General features: G+C 36.9%; 1 protein-coding gene across 1 annotated transcript in view; it reads right to left on the bottom strand.

Moving 5' to 3' along the window:
- Positions 1–16243, bottom strand: part of LOC127658402 (ER membrane protein complex subunit 2-like) — a 51130-nt gene extending 34887 nt beyond the window's left edge. Inside the window, exons 1-4 of the mRNA XM_052147675.1 lie at positions 16178–16243; positions 14744–14857; positions 3562–3626; positions 1889–1974 (exon numbers count right to left, since the gene is read on the bottom strand). Coding sequence (XP_052003635.1) covers positions 1889–1974; positions 3562–3626; positions 14744–14857; positions 16178–16217 — 305 coding nt within the window. The 5' untranslated portion in view covers positions 16218–16243. The remainder of the gene's footprint in view (positions 1–1888; positions 1975–3561; positions 3627–14743; positions 14858–16177) is intronic.
- Between the last annotated feature and the right edge of the window lie 599 nt (positions 16244–16842).

Genomic DNA, 16842 nt, shown 5'->3' with positions numbered 1-16842 from the left:
TCTTGAAACAAATCAGCATGCACTTCCACCACAAATCAGGCATCGTTTCTAAGAGCCGTTCACTTAAAAGGCATACAGAGGCAGGACGTATATGAGTTACAGATTCAAAAAAACTAAATAAATATATAAACACTTCAACCTGAACAGTGTTAGAAAGTGCCATGTGTTATGAATTATGACGCTTAAAGGCATGGTGACTAAGACTAACACACTGCCTAACTTCTTGTTTTGTATTCCACTGTAGAAAATAAGTAATACGGGGTTTGGAACAGCATGAGGGTAAGTAAACGATGACAGAATTTTCATTTCTGGATGAACTATCCCCTTAACTCGTGTAGCCTATTCTGTGTAATGGGCAGGCAATGCAACAAACACTTCACTTGTCATTTTAAATGAATGTGGCAGTATGAAATGGTGCTCGTTTTTATTAAGGACGACCTGCAAATCGAATCCTTGCACAGCCAAAGACCAGGCCATATGATCAAAACCTGTTTCAGCACACAACCAACAACAGAAGCAGCTCTGGTTCCTATTATCACAGAGTTACAATGCCACTCCTCTCATATCCACATTAGAGCTCAATCACTCTCTGGCACATCTCACATGGCACCAGCCACTTTGACTTACTCTATTTATGTAGGATTCAGTTGTGTGAGAAGGGAGTTTCATTTAAGCTGAGCGTCTGATGGCAATTAGACCCAAATTTGCAGTTTATTTAATCTGACTGTGCAGGAGCAATCACTAACATTTATGGAACAACCCCTGGCATAACTGATAAACAAGCTGAAGATATAGTGGCAGACTGCTGCTGAAATTATATACATTAACATCAGTTTATGACTGTTTATGAATTGTTTGCTCAAACACAGAGAGAGAGAGAGCAGAATACTGTTAGAGAAGAAATGCAGACCATGGGTAGGGGTCATATACATATAGAAATGTGTTTTGTTTCTATTGTGGTTATCCAAAATGCCACCATATGTTATAGGGAATGTTTGTTCTAATCATTTTACATTTAGAAAGAAAATGAGGAAGAGCATAATAAACGAGCTGTGTCCTCTGTGATGTGGAACCCCTTACTGATGATTTAATTATTAAAAATCACACCTTTAACATGTATTTATACCTAGTACATATTCAACAAAACGTTTTCCGGTCTCAAATGAAAGACTAAATCCAAAATAAACAAATAAATATATAATTGAATTGCGTCAGAATAAGAACATAAAAGTAGCCTCATTTTTGGTTTTAGTTTGTTATTATTACAAATACAATTAATTAGTCAATCATTTGTTATTTATTTATTTATTAGGTTTTTATTTATAATATACTGTACATTAATGTTAAAAAACAAATATTGTAACTATTTAAATGTGTAAAAATTCTGCCATTGCATTGGTAGATAGATTTTAAATAAAAAATAAATTTTAATTATAATTTTTTTAGAAGTTTTCTATAAAAACGTGTCGTTTCTATAAAATATCATGACGTATAACACTATCAACCAAAATAATGCAAGAATATTGTTAGTGTGCCCCTGTTTATAGGTCTGGCCAGCCATGTTTTCCCAACTAGGGAGACAAATAGAGAGAGACAGGAAAAAAAAAAAAAAAAAAAAAAAGAGCAGACGAAGAAAATAGGAACTCCCAGAATAATAGCAGGAGAGACCACTTCCACTTTCGGAATTCCTTGCTCAGGCAAAAGAGCCACAGGACTACCAAGTGCTGAAGCGATCTCGCTCACTTTCCCACTTAGCAGAAGGAACAGTGGCTTGCAAAATAAACAGCCTCCCTTCCCATGCATCCTGCCACTTATGTCCCAGAACCCCCCCCACCCTTGTAGCTAATCCAAGGCCATGGTGTTAAGACGGTGTTGCGGTGTATCTTACCTCTCCAGAGCCTCAAGCCGCATCCCTGCTAATCGCTTCACTCTGTGACTGTCTGGAAACTGCCTCTTCAGCTCCTGTAGACAACTCTACACAAATAATAACAACAACAGTTGGAGTGACTGTGTGAATATGGACACATACAGTAGATTCACCAAAACAAGATTCAGGAGGTAAACAAACAAACAAACAAAGCACATACTCACAGCAGATGTCACTTTGATTATTTTATTATTATAAAAAAAAATTATTCATTGTGATTTTTTGCCAAAGAAGAACGATAAATAATAAAAATTACATTCGAGATGGTTAACAAAAAACAAAGCAATTAGCCTTAAGTCACGATTAATTGTCGATTTTCTGACGATTATTTACAATTAATTCCCAAGAGTTTAAGAGCAAATTCAAAGCATGCTGGATTTACAGAGCACTAGAAAATTATATCATATCGGTCAAGGGTGATGAAATGTGGGCTTCATAAAAAGAAATACCAAAAATTTTACCCACAGCACTTTAAAACTTTATAGATCTACTCTAAAATGTGTGATGTGACTAGTCTGACATGACGATATTACAGTGAAGGTTTTTGTTGACCATAAAGTGAAACAGTAACTTTCCTGTCTGTGGGTGCCATGATAAACAGGTCAGCCATACAGCTGTGAGGGAAGATGTGAAAAATGGCAACTGACGTGGGTGAGAATTTAGAACACTGCACAGTGGGATCCCACAATTCCACACTGGCTACTATAAAAAGCATAGGCGGGATGCTACTTTTACCAGTTCTTTCCCTCCAAGAAGTACTGGGCCCTGTTTTTTTGTCACACACTCATGACTTGGTGAGGAATGGTTACTGTCAAATCCAATATTTTCCTGGTTCGGATGGAAAATGTGCTCTGTAGTGTGGCCCAGCTGATCCATCAGGCACTGTTAAGAACCTCAGAAACGGACTACTGTAAGAGTCTCAAGTCAACAAGGAGGACTGAAGTAAACAGCTGACAGCAAAGAGTATGGTTGCGTGATTAATCTAATAAATAAACAAGATTACAATTACAGATTCTCCACAAGTAATTAATTGGAAAACTTCTCAATTACAGCATTCCATTTAGGTTAGCTACCATTGCGTCACATTAAAACAGTAAGCCATGAGAGGCTGTGCATCACACTGGCAAGGATGTTCTTAGGCATAATCGCAAAGTGAAGTGGAATAGACACCACTGTCCTTTGCAACTTTTTTGTAGGTCGATTTCAGCATATAACTTATTTGTAATATGAATATCTGTTTCTTTTATATTCTGTCTAGAGGGTTAATGTGAAGTTCATCATTTATCAATAAAGTAATTAAAGGAACAGTTCTCAGGTCGTTTTGAATGTGTAGTCACACAAAATAACTATTTCAATGTAATTATATTTATCCAATTAAATCTCCATTACAATATCATGGGAAATGAACGACAATTATGATTTTGATTATAATTGAGCAGCCTATTACAGAATTCCTTTTTTTACCATCCCTGATTTTAATCCTAAGAAAAAAACATTCCTAAACAGAACAGGCAGTGATGTGTTTTGGATGGGTAAAAATCATTATAATTTTGGCAAATGTGCTGACAAAGTAGTGTAGCCTGTGAGAGATGAAATTGGGTAAGTTAGGGATAAAGTTTCTAAAAAAAACTAACCCAGGCCAAATCGTCCCGACTGCAATCCAGCGCGGCAATCATCACCTGCTCATAAATTATCCAAACTGGGCACAGGAGACACAAAAAATGACACCATATTAGTAGATTCTATTTTTCAGCCTGGTAGCACAGATGATAAATTAATTTCAAACCCATGTGAACTCTACTCAAGCAAACTGTGACATTTCTTCTCTGTATCATTAGAAAAGACAATCTTTAACATCCTTCAGCAGCTCAGTTTGTCTTCGTAATCTCTGGGTGTGGTCGAGCTGGCAGATCATATGGAAATGGTCAGGAAATTCACACCACAATGCCAAATAAAAAGAAGCTGAATTTTGACATGCAAACTTGAGCATATTCATCAGTTTTATGTAACATTTCATTAAAACACTGCAAAGCGTGAATGATATTCAGCCTTTATTCAGCCTTTCCAGTAAAAAGTTTAAATCATTAAAGGAATGCTCTACGTGTTTTTGTCTTGTTTTCCATTTAAAATAGTCTAAAAATCTTTAAAACACGATACATTTACTTGACAAGCTATTTAGACTTGCTTTAAGAGAATGTATCTTGAATATAAGTGTAATTTTTCACTAGGTTATAATTCCTGTGCAGTAAAGGAAAATAAACTTCTATTCAAGATCTTTTCTCTAAAACCAAGTCTAAATATCTTATTTTCTGCTTCTCGGGTGCATGCATCTTTTTAAAATGTTTTCGATATTTTAAAATATTTGTATTTTTAATATTATATTCAACATTCTCAGATAACAATTTTTTGTTCTGCAGTATAGCTGCTAAAGAAAATGTGCATTATTTTAAAAGGAGTTTTAGATATTTATATTGGAAAACAAGCCAAAACAAAAACAAATTAAAAATGTATTTTGTTGCAGTGTATAATGGGACGAATACTACCCTCTCTCAACTTTGTTCACTGCAATCCATCTTTAACTCACAAAAAAGAAAACGCTCTCATTTTAATAAAGCTGTGTATTGCCTATTTTCTTCATGATAATAAATGCCCAGTGAAGCAAATATTATGATTCAATAAGTTGCGAGCCATCACATTATAATCTAGCTACATCAATCTTGTGCGTTCAAGGGATGAGCGTCCCAGTGACAGATTTTGCCTCAGCCGGGTGCAGTTTCAGTCTCTCCCCCTTAGATAGGGATACTTCACGCAACTCCTAGAAGAGGCACTGACAGCACAGAGAAATGCCAGAGTTAGAGTTTGTAGTTATTTATATGACCTGCTTCCATATTATTTGGATTTTAATTAAGCTATAAATGCATTATATATAGTGCATCCGGAAAGTATTCACAGCGCTACACTTTTTCCACATTTTGTTATGTTCCAGCCCTATCCCAATATTCATTAAATTCATTATTTTCCTCAAAAGCCTACAAACAATACCCCATAATGATAACGTGAAAGAAATTTGTTTGAAATCTTTGCAAATTTATTACAAATAAAAACCGCATCATAAAAATTGGCATCAATTACAGCCTCAAGTCTTTTTGAGTATGATGCTAGAAGCTTGGCACACCTATTTTTGTGTGACAAAAAGCTACAAGCTTGGCACACCAATATCCTTCTTTGCAGGACCTCTCAAGCTCCATCAGGATGGATGGGGAGCGTCGGTGCACAGCCATTTTCAGATCTCTACAAAGATGTTCAATCGGGTTCAAGTCTGGGCTCTGGCTGGGCCACTCAAGGACATTCACAGAGTTGTCCCGTAGCAACTCCTTTGTTATCTTGGCTGTGTGCTTAGGGTTGTTGTCCTGTTGAAAGTTGAACCTTCACACCAGTCTGAGGTCCAGAGCGCTCTGGAGCAGGATTTCATCAAGGATGTCTCTGTACATTGCTGCATTCATCTTTCCCTCGATCCTGACTAGTCTCCCAGTTCCTGCCGCTGAAAAACATCCCCACAGCATGATGCTGCCACCACCATGCTTCACTGTAGGGATGGTATTGGCCTGGTGATGAGCGGTGCCTGGTTTTCTCCAGACAAGACGCTTGCCATTCAGGCCAAAGAGATCTATCTTGTTTCATCAGACCAGAGAATTTTGTTTCTCATGGTCTGAGAGTCCTTTAGATGCCTTTTGGCAAACTCCAGGTGGGCTGTCATGTGCCTTTTACTGAGGAGTGGCTTACGCCTGGCCACTCTACAATACAGGCCTGATTGGTGGAGTGCTGCAGAGATTGTTGTTCTTCTCCACACAGAAAACGCTGGAGCTCTGTCAGAGTGACCATCAGGTTCTTGGTGACCTCCCTGACTAAAGCCCTTCTCCCCCGATCACTCAGTTTGGCCGGGCGGCCAGCTGTAGGAAGAGTCCTAGTGGTTCCAAACTTGTTGAAGGCCATTGTGCTCACTGGGACCTTCAATGCTGCAGAAATATTTCTGTACCCTTCCCCAGATCTGTGCCTCGATACAATCCTGTCTCGGAGGTCTACAGACAATTCCTTGGACTTCATGGCTTGGTTTGTGCTCTGACATGCAACTGTTAACTGTGGGACCTTATATAGACAGGTGTGTGCCTTTCTAAATCATGTCCAAATCAACTGAATTTACCAAAGGTGGACTCCAATACAGTTGTAGAAACATCTCAAGGATGATCAGTGGAAACAGGATGCACCTGAGCTTAATTTTGAGTGTCATGGCAAAGGCTGTGAAAACATATGTACATGATTTTCTTTATTTTGTTTATTTTTAATAAATTTGCAAAGATTTCAAAAAAACTTCTTTCACGTTGTCATTACGGGGTACTGTTTGTAGAATTTTGAGGAAAATAATGAATTTAATCCATTTTGGAATAAGGCTGTAACATAACAAAATGTGGACAAAGTGAAGCGCTGGGAATACTTTCCGGATGTAACACTGGGGTATTTCCTTTAAAGAGCTCCAGCTCTGCTTATTCTATAAGGAGTGTGCTTCTGAATTTACTTATTTAGTATTTTTGTATAATTTTCTCATACTTGGTGATCTAAATCACCTGAAGCTGTTTTGAATGTTTAGAGTACATCTAGACTGTGAGTTGTGTTTTCTTCCTCTCCTCAGTAAGGTACAAGCTGCAGACTGCTCTAAAGTTTCATATGATCTCATGTTATGTTAAATGAGGTCAAACGACTATTCGATAATGAAAATCTTTGTCAAAAATGTTTTTATAGTCAGCAACGTCGACTCATCGATTCAGCTCTAACTGTAACCTGCGAAGTGATATACTACAAATATGTTTGACAATTAAAGGATCTAAACTAGAAGTGACTGATAGCGGATATTGCCGATACGATTACTAAGCGAAAGTGGTGGAAAAGGCCACTAAGCAGTTAATTGGCCTATTACAAATTCTTAGTCTTTACTTACTATGATGGTATGGACATACGGAAGATGGTACAAGAGTCCAAAATAAATAAAATCCCAGAAGCTGTTTATTGTGCAACTAAATTCCCAACAAGAACCAGAAAAATAATATTTGAAAAAAACTAATATTTGGTGCATAATGTGGGACTGTGGTAACTATTAACAAGCTCAAGGGACTCCTAATTGAAATGGAGATTTGGCTCTGTTACAATACTCTACCAATTTTACCAGATCAGGTTTAATGAGGAATAAGGTTTCTTATTACATTATTCACAATATATGCGGTTGGAGATCTCAACTATCAGCATAGATTTTTGCCAATAACCGATAGTTCCAAAAAGCAACTATCAGCACAGATTAATCGGTAAAACCAATATATCGTTCAACCTCTAATCTAAACCTCCTAGATTTACCTCTTGGCTTAATTCAAAGAATAACAACTTCAAAGCTGTATGGTTTGCAGTGTTTTGCGGAAAAGCATTTAACATTTTGAATTAATTTGCTATTATTTATTAAAAACGGAAGTCCTAGGTTGTGAGTGTGACATCCTTTTGCCCATATTGTTGCAAGGTCTAAAGTATTTTGCAAGCATAAAGCCTAGTGTGACCATACCACTAGTTCTTTGCAAGATGGTAATGAGCTTGTTAAAATTGACACCAGTTTGCGGCATTCCTGACTGCATGCACTGTGTTCACGGCTTTCTTTTTACTACTATTTAGATGCGGCTCTGTCAGTAAGCAGCTTTATTTGTAGCATTAAGCAGCTTTATTCGGAGCAAAATTCACTATTTTATTATCTGGTGCTTCACTTTATTTCCTGATTTTCCAGAATTGTTGCTGTGTTCGTCTCCTTCACTTTCCTTAGCGACTTGCAGAGCAAGAGTGGGGTTTCCCCACTTATGTAAAACTCTGGGATTCTCGTTTACATGTTTCAGAATGCCGCTTTCAGCAAAAAACCCTGGAATAAACAGTTTTCTTAAGTGCATGTAAACACGGCCAATCTAAACGTACAACTGGCAACTGTCACAAAGGGAGTGGCGCTGTACTAACAGTAGCTGTACTATTTCTTTAAAAAAAAAAAATAGCGGATTAGTGGGTTTGGCTAATGGATCCAATTAATGAAACTAATGCTCCATAACTGTCAAGTGTGTTTTGACAAGCATGCCAGAGTCTATCTGCTGAATGATTTAAAACCTGTTAATTGAGAAAGAATAATAAAATCCCACTGAACAAGAAAAACTGATATGCCAAAACAAACAAGTGCCTGGAGTTTTTTTTAGCTGTTTTTATGGTTCCATGACTTTCTTTGATAATTACCATCTTGTTTCAAGGCCAATTTAAAAGCTGGTTTCAATAAATCCAAGCTGTGTAAAGTATTTACCCGGCTCTTTAAAGACTTTTATGAATCATAATGACAACAACAAAATAAAAACGTTTGGGAAAATGCACTACATCATGCATCAATACGACGCAACTCATCACAGCAAGTTCTATTTCTCAGTGTCAGGGCGTAATTCCAGAATTCACCACATTCAGACATCTGAGTGAGTGGAAAGGAGAACAATGCCTATTCACAAGACAATCACTAATCTTTGGTATGTTCTTTCCTTAAAAGGAAAAGTTCACCTAAAACTGAAAATTCTGTCTTTATTTACCTGCCTCATGTTGTTCCTGTATGATTTTTTTCTTCTTCTGTTGAATACAAAAAGAAATGTTAGGCAGAATGACAGCCTCAGTCACCCTTCACATGAATGGTGACTGAGGCTTTTATTGTTCCTAACATCATCTTTTGTGTTTCACATTATTCATGAAGATTCAGTGAATATTTTTCTTTTTTTTCCTTTTGTGTTCCATGGAAGAAAGACATTCTGGTCTGGAACTACCTTAGGGGAGTAAATAACGGCAGAAATTATATTTTTGGATAAACTGTTATCCAAAGTTAATAAGAGTCACATATACAGTCGTGGCCAAAAGTATTGGCAGTGACACAAATTTAGTGTTTCGCAAAGTTTTCTGCTTCAGTTGTTGTGGTGTTGATTCACATTGTTCCTAGATTATTGTGTGATCAGATGCATTTTAAATAATTGCAAAAAGCTTCATTGACCAAAAAATGTCACTGTTTTTTGGCCCCGACACAAAATGACCAGCTAACATCAATTCACTAATCATATCAGCAGCAACTGGGAAAGTGTGAACGAGTACTAGTCAGGTGAAATCACTATCATTTTGATTGGATTATAAGAGCAGACTGATTGCTATAAACGTTGGGAAGAAGTGCTTCCAATCATTGTGTTCTTGTTCGCAACGGTTACCTCTAAAGAAAGACATGCAGCCATCATCGCTTTGCAGCAAATTCCTTGCATGTGAGGCCATTTTGATGCAAAGAATATTGCACCTGAAAGAGCCATTTACCGGATCATCAAGAACTTCAAGGAGAGAGGTTACACTGCAGTGAAGAAGGCTTCAGGACATCCCAGAGTGTCCAGCAATTGCCAGGACCATCTCCTCCTGAGGAGTAAGCTACGGAATCGTGTCACCAACAGTGTAGAGCTTGGTCAATGGTCTGCACCTATGTAGCACTTTTTTTTTAACCTTGGAGGTCACCAAAGTGGAGGTTACTTTACACGGTGTCCCAATCACACACACACTCATACACTAATGGCGGCAGAGCTGCCATGCAAGTCGCTAGCCTGCCATTGGGAGCAACTTGGGGTTCAGTGCTTGACCAAGGACACTTCGGCATGTGGAGACGTGTGGGCTGGGAATCGCACCACCAACACTTGCTCAATATTGGCACAGTGAGGCAAAGACTTTTGGACAATGGCCTGGTGCCAAGAAGGGCAGCAAAGTAGCCACTTCTCTCAAAAAAAAACATCAAGGACAGATGGAAATTCTGCAGGAAGTACAAGATCGGACAGCAGAAGACTGGTGCAAAGTTATTTTCTCTGATGAAGCCCCCTTCCATCTGTTTGGGACATCTGGAAAATCGATAGTCCGGAGAAGAAAAGGCGAACGCTTACTATGAGTCCTGTGTTGTGCCAACAGTTAAGCATCCTGAGTCCATCCATGTGTGGGGATGCTTTTCATCCAAGGAGTGGGCTCTCTCACAATTCTGCCCAAAAACATTGCCATGAATAAAGAATGGTATAAAAACGTCCTGCAAGAGCAACTTCTCCCATCGATCCAGTAGCAATTTGGTGATGATCCGTGCATTTATCAGCATGCTGGAGCACCATGTCATAAGGCAAGAGTGATGATGAAGTGGCTCAGAGATCATTACGTTGAAATTTTGGATCCGTGGCCAGGCAATTCCCCAGATCTTAATCCAACAGAGAACCTGAGGTCAATCCTCAAAAGGCAAATGGACAAGCAGAAGCCCACAAATTGTGATCAGCTCCGAGCACTAATAAGGCAAGAATGGATCGCCATCAGTCATGATTTGGCCCAGAAGCTGATATCCAGCATGCCAGAGTGAATTGCAGAGGTTATGAAGAACAAGGGTCAACACTGTAAATATTGACTCTTTGCATATATTGAATGTTTTTGCCAAGAAAAGTATTTAAAACTCATGAAATGCTTATCATTGTTTTCCAGTATAACATAGAAACATGTGAAAAAATAATTTACAAATACTGAAGCAGCAAACTTTGTAAACACAAAATGTATGTCACTGCCAATACTTTTGGCCACAGCTGTAGACGTTTGAAACGTTTCCTAGAGCCATGCAAATCATTATTTTTTTGTATCGCAGTAATTGTCTTTTTGAAGGCTATTTGGCAACTTACAGCTTGGCACTTTCATTGTTGTTTGCTACTATTCCTCAAACAGTGGTGGCGTTTTCTGATGAAACAGCCAAAAGATGATTAACAGTAGTTATTTGAGATTACATGTGGTTTTAAAATAACAATATGGATGCTGCAAATAATGGCCTAAATTCAATGAGAAGAAAAGAGCTCAATTTTTACAATTGCTAAACCAAAATTGTCATCTATATGAGTGATTTTCAGAGCCAAATTTTAATGGATTGGATCACCTCTAAGATAATGATTTTAGCTGAAAAGGGTCTTGGCTTTAGTGGCTGTTTGGCAACATGATTGCATGACTTCATCTGCTTGTCTCAGAAACCGATGACTGACCAAATCAAATAAAAAAAGCCATCTGAAATGTTTCTGGAATATAATCTTTTTTTAATGTAATAAGAAAGCTGAAAGGTATTTTTTTGTTAAAACTTTAAGGAGAATTCAAGACCAGAAAAAGGGAAAAATAAAGTGCATGTTCTTTTCCGACCTCTGCAATATTTATATTCAAGAGGTCAAATACTAGATACTAAGACAATCGTTCCATTGGAGAGTTCCATTAGTGAATAAGATTCGTTTTCAAAAGTGGCTGGGTTATTTAGCAAAACTGATTGCTAATTATTACTTATTTGTCATTTTGCTGATGCAATGCGAGATAAAATAGACTACATTTATTACAGGGCGACTCCCCCAAGAGTCTTGCCAAACACCACAATCATAATTTCAATGACTGTCCATCGTCAAGTTTGCGCTGACGAACTTTGCTGTAAACAGCATTCCCATTTTTGGAGATAGAAGCTTCCACTTGGTTTTGAATCAAGCGAACAGATACATTTTTCAAGCTGGTGCAAATAACAACTACAATACTTTTCTATCACTCAAGACATTCAAAACAAAATTTGACATTTAACTTTAAATTTGATATTATCTCCTCCACTGCTAAATTTATATGGGAATATGCTGTATAATGAATGATAGAAATTACTTTGGCAATATACTAAAGTATGTCCTACAAATAAATCAAGTTTAAAAGTACAAAATCATTTTATGGATAAAAGAAAAAAAAAAGAAAAGAATGGTAACTGAGGTAAACATTCTACTAAGGATATCCTTTTGTGTTCCATGGAACAAAGAAATTCATTTGGGTTTGGAAAAACATGAGGATGACTTCACTAAATTTCCATTTTTGGGTGAACTATCCCTTTAAGTTGATCTGAATTCCAAGACTGTTTGCACTGAATTTAATAAGTTTGCCTGTAAAATGACAAGTAAAAAACTTTAAAGGGATAGTTCACCCAAAAATGAAAAATCTCTCATTATATGCTCACCCTCATGATATCCCAGGTGTGTATGACTTTCTTCTGCAGACCACATTTGAAGAAAAATAGAAAATTGGACCTTAAATTGCAAGTGGATGGATATTTCTCCTTTGAAGCATCAAAAATCACAGACAGTCAGTATAAACATCATCATATGACACCAGCTGTTAAATTAATGTCTTCTAAAACATGATAGTTTTGGTGCAAAAATAGATCAACATTTAAGTGCTTTTACTCTAAATCATGCTTCCGTTCTGCAGCAGTATAAATGTGTGATGTAATCACACTGGCATTTGAAATGCGATAACTGAGGCACGTGCGACACAGCCGGAGCAGCACTGTTTACAAGTGAGGAGGAGGAATGCTGTACAATAGCTTTGTTGGTTTTGGTTTAGAGCTGTATTTATATGTTTGTTTACTCCCAGTGGTGCATTTTGTGTGCTTATCCTGGATGTCTCAACGGAGTTTAGATTGTGAGATTTACATTTATGCATTTGGCTGACACTTTTATCCAAAGCGATTTACAGTGCACTTATTACAGGGACAATCCCCCCGGAGCAACCTGGAGTTAAGTGCCTTGCTCAAGGACACAATGGTGGTGGCTGTGGGGCTCGAACCAGCATTCTTCTGATTACCAGATTACCAGTTATGTGCTTGGACCACTACACCACCACCACTCCATTACAGATTACCCCTGTATCATGGCAAAGCGAATACGTCACAAGAGAGAACGGCTGAACTCCCCTCTCTCCGAAGCATTGGACTATAGTTAAAAAGTACTTAAATATTGATCTTTTTTTGCACTGTGATTGTTTAGCTTTAGAAGACATTAATTTAACCGCTGGAGTCGTATCAATGACATTTATGCTGACTGTCTTTGATTTTTGGTGCTTCAAAAGTCAGATCACCATCCACTTGCATTTTAAGGACCTACAGAGCGAAGATATTTTTCTTAAAATGTGTAATGCAGAAGAAAGTAAGTCATACACACCTGGGATATCTTCAGAGAATTTTAATAAATATTAATTGGGATGCACCAATTTATCGGCCAAACATCGGTATCGGACGATATTCGCCTTGTTGCCTGCCATCGGCCTATCTGCAAATACGATGTCATTCACCGATGGCAGTGGCCAATGTTTATCAGTTTATATGCATTGGTTTTTTGCAGTTGACTTGGACAACAGTTTCCTACCCAGCTGCAGATTCTGAGAAGATCCAACAGGTGGTACTATAATACCAACACCAAAACGTTCAATTCTGGTGACTTTGAGATAAGCGTTTATTTATTTTCTCGAGTATGAGTAGCATTCATGTAACTATTGGCTAAAGCATTTCTTTCAGTAACCGTTCAGGCAGACATTCTCTCGCACTAAAAAAGAAAAACACACCACAACGAATAGAGCAGAACGCAGGAGTCTCGAGACAGTTGAAGTGCTTTTTTAAGTGCTTTTTTAACTTGACGTGGTGTCTAAAAATGCTGCGCTCCCATGAGAGATGCTAAAAACACAGTGAAACGTGACGTAGTTGTCAAGACATCCATCTAGCGAATGTTTACATGAAAGACGATTGAAAAACAGCACGCGCGGACGCAAAAACACGTTCAGTTTGAACAGCCCCTTGTTCACATGGCACAGCACTAGCTGAAGTTTCTCAAAAGTTACATCTGATAAATACAGCCTTTTGTTTCAGTTGACTATAGCTACATTTACAATGTATCCAGATGCTGTTTTACTGTGTGAAAAAAACGCTCCAAATGATTCAGTGAGAGAGCACTCTGAACGAATCGTCCTGAACCATGAATCAATTCAGACCATTTTGCAAGCCCGTTTGGCCAATTCACTGAAAAGAACCAACTCAAAAGAATTATTCATTCGCAAATTGAGCATTGCTAGTTCTTTTAAATAGCCATCAGAAATACGGGGCACATTTCATGATTGGTGAAATATTCTGAGTAAATATTTCTCAGGTCAGCCGTACACAGGGCACTCACATACAAAAGTAATTTTTTTAGTTTAAAAAAAATGTAAGCCAATTTTAGTTTTGTAAAGTGGCCCATGTTCAGCCCCATGTTTCAACCTACTGTAAGATTGTGCTAAATGGAAACACAAGAACTTTGTATTCTGTATGAAAAACACAAGAGCTGAAAGATAGCCCCATTTATTTTGTATTTATTAATTATTTATATTTGATATTGTATAGCTTTTAGAATCACTTTTACATTTAAATGTAATTATATTTATAATATATTTTTGTTGGGCAATTCTTCTCATTGAGTAGGCAGATGTATAGCAGGCTAAAAAGGCTCTTGAAAAAAGTTATTTTTCGCTAAAAAAGAAAAATCTTTGTCATGTGAAAGAAGATTATATTGTTTCATAAATTTGTATGATTGAATTTGTCCTCATTCAAATATAGTGAAGCAGGGCTGAAAGGCTTAAACAGCTCATTAATTTTTTTTAAATGAAGATTTCTTTGTTTCACTGGTCAAAAGTGGGATTAAAAAACAAAAACAAAATAAACAAAAACTAAAACAAATCTGTATCATATCGGGCAAATTTTTATTTTGAACATAGGTATCAGCCCCGAATTTCACAATCGGTGAATCTCTACATTTTAATTAACTATCCCTTTAAGAGCACTGTAAAATAAAATGTGATGGTACCGGGAGATTCTTGTGCACAACTTGTTTTGTTTACACTATTTGTACTTACTGTCATCTCCCAGTTTAGAAGAATGCTCATTAATTAACTCTTCACCAACATCCACAATCTGCTCACTGTTCCTGTAATTCTCTTCTCTCCACTTACGGAGTTTGTCACGCATCTCTGAAACGTAATAAAGAAATGCATTAGCCCTTGGCTGAAACACAAAAAGGGGTCGATTTATTTTCATAACTTATTTAATTGTAATATAGCTTGCCTTTTTTCAGCTTCATGCTTTATTATAGTAGTCTAAACTTAAGTTAAATTGCATATAGGTACATATTAAATGCCTTGACAAAAAGTGCAATTAGTACAGCAGAAATGTTAACCTGCTACTAAGTGCGGTGTTGTCCTTTATGAAATTTTACCATACTTCTGCCATATTAACCATCATTAAACTGTGGCATTGGTACATATCATTGACATATCATAGTAACCACAGGAAAATCCATGGATAGGTTCATATGACCCTTGTTAAGCATTGTAACTATTTCAATAAAGAGAACATTTAGTATTTATGAAATAAAGCAGCCTCATCCCATTACAAAAATATAACTGGGTAGATGATTTGTCATTTTAAGCAGTTTTCTGCAGTGTGATATAGCATGCCAATAATTCATCTAAACAGTTTCTAACCCATTTTATCTAAAAAAAAAAAAATAGTTAAAAAACGTAAAAATAATGGTGAAAACAGCTAAAGCACCCACAATATATAATTTCCCTTATAGTTTCATATAAATTGTAAACACAATTCTTGATTCATGTCTGTTATTTGTCAACTACCCATCTACAACTGCCATAGTGTAAATAAAAGGATGTATATTAATTCCCTTTCATAATAGTAAAAATACTGCTCTAGATTTGGCTATACAAAGATAAACACTAGCACCTGCTAATCATCATTTAATCATTCATGTCGTGTCCTGTCGACTCCCATCACATTTTAGTCACAGTAAGTAGCAATGTGAATGATTAAGGAAAGATGTATTGTATTTTATTACACAGAATTATGACATGTCCGATGAATGGGCCACCTATTTAAGGCAACAATATTATCAAGTCAAATCCAACAGGAGATGATAATCTATAAATGAAGCATTATTTACTGTCTGACTCTGGGTGGTCGAAGTGATATGATACATCAGAGACGACTGAAATAGCTACCTAAAATGTCTGTCGTTGCACTAGGCACCTCGTGTATCTTGTGATATTGTGCGAAGATAACATCACATCTTGTTGCGTTCTAATAAACAGGTTTTGATCTAAGCCTGTAGCTTTATTAGCTAACTGGCTACTTAGCTTGTAGTTGCGAATAAATCAGAACAGTGCAAGCACTTAAATCGTAAACATTTATCATTTGTATAACATGGGTGAAGATAGAATTACTACAGAGAAGTACCGACTCAACTAATACGCACTGTTAACGAAAACAAAGTGATTTACCTTCCCAAGTGACATCGTAGAGCTCCGATATAGACGACATTTTTTCACAGCGCTGCCCCCTGCGAGTTGATTGGTGAGGACTTGTGACATCGTTGGTTAAAGCCGTGAGAAGTCTCTTTTTTTCTTAGGTCCTTTGAGTCGTAAATGCCCTGCCATTTTTTATAGTTTGGATAACAAAATAGATACATTGTAATAATATAAGGCTAATGAGGTATAATTTCTAATGCTGGTTTTGGAAATGATTCCACATGACTAATTTTCAAAGTAATTAAGGCAAGACGTTTAATAAATATTTAAGATTGGATGTGTATAATGTAAAAATGTAAGAATTGGTCACTGAAGTGTTGAAGAATGAGTCATTGTGTATTTATTGGAATATACTGTGAAAATTCTGTAACTTTTGTACATTATTAATAATGTGTACCTTCTAATGACATGCATTTATTGTATTTTACAGGAATATGGTACTATCTAAATTTGAAGATTTTTACATAAAGTTAGGTTAAAGTCATTAAAAACAAATTGGTTTAACCACTCCACAGATTTCATATTAGCATAGGGTACTATAGTTTTGGCCAGTCGTTTAGGCCATCTACTTTGTGAGTCATTTTCCCAACAATTTTTACAGACAGATAGTTTTACTAATAATTGACACTGGCTGTGTC

The sequence above is a fragment of the Xyrauchen texanus genome, chromosome 17, assembly GCF_025860055.1.
Source record: "Xyrauchen texanus isolate HMW12.3.18 chromosome 17, RBS_HiC_50CHRs, whole genome shotgun sequence".
Taxonomy (NCBI): Eukaryota; Metazoa; Chordata; class Actinopteri; order Cypriniformes; family Catostomidae; genus Xyrauchen; species Xyrauchen texanus.
Note: the sequence above shows the minus strand (reverse complement) of the source record. Positions and strands in the feature narration are given on the sequence as shown.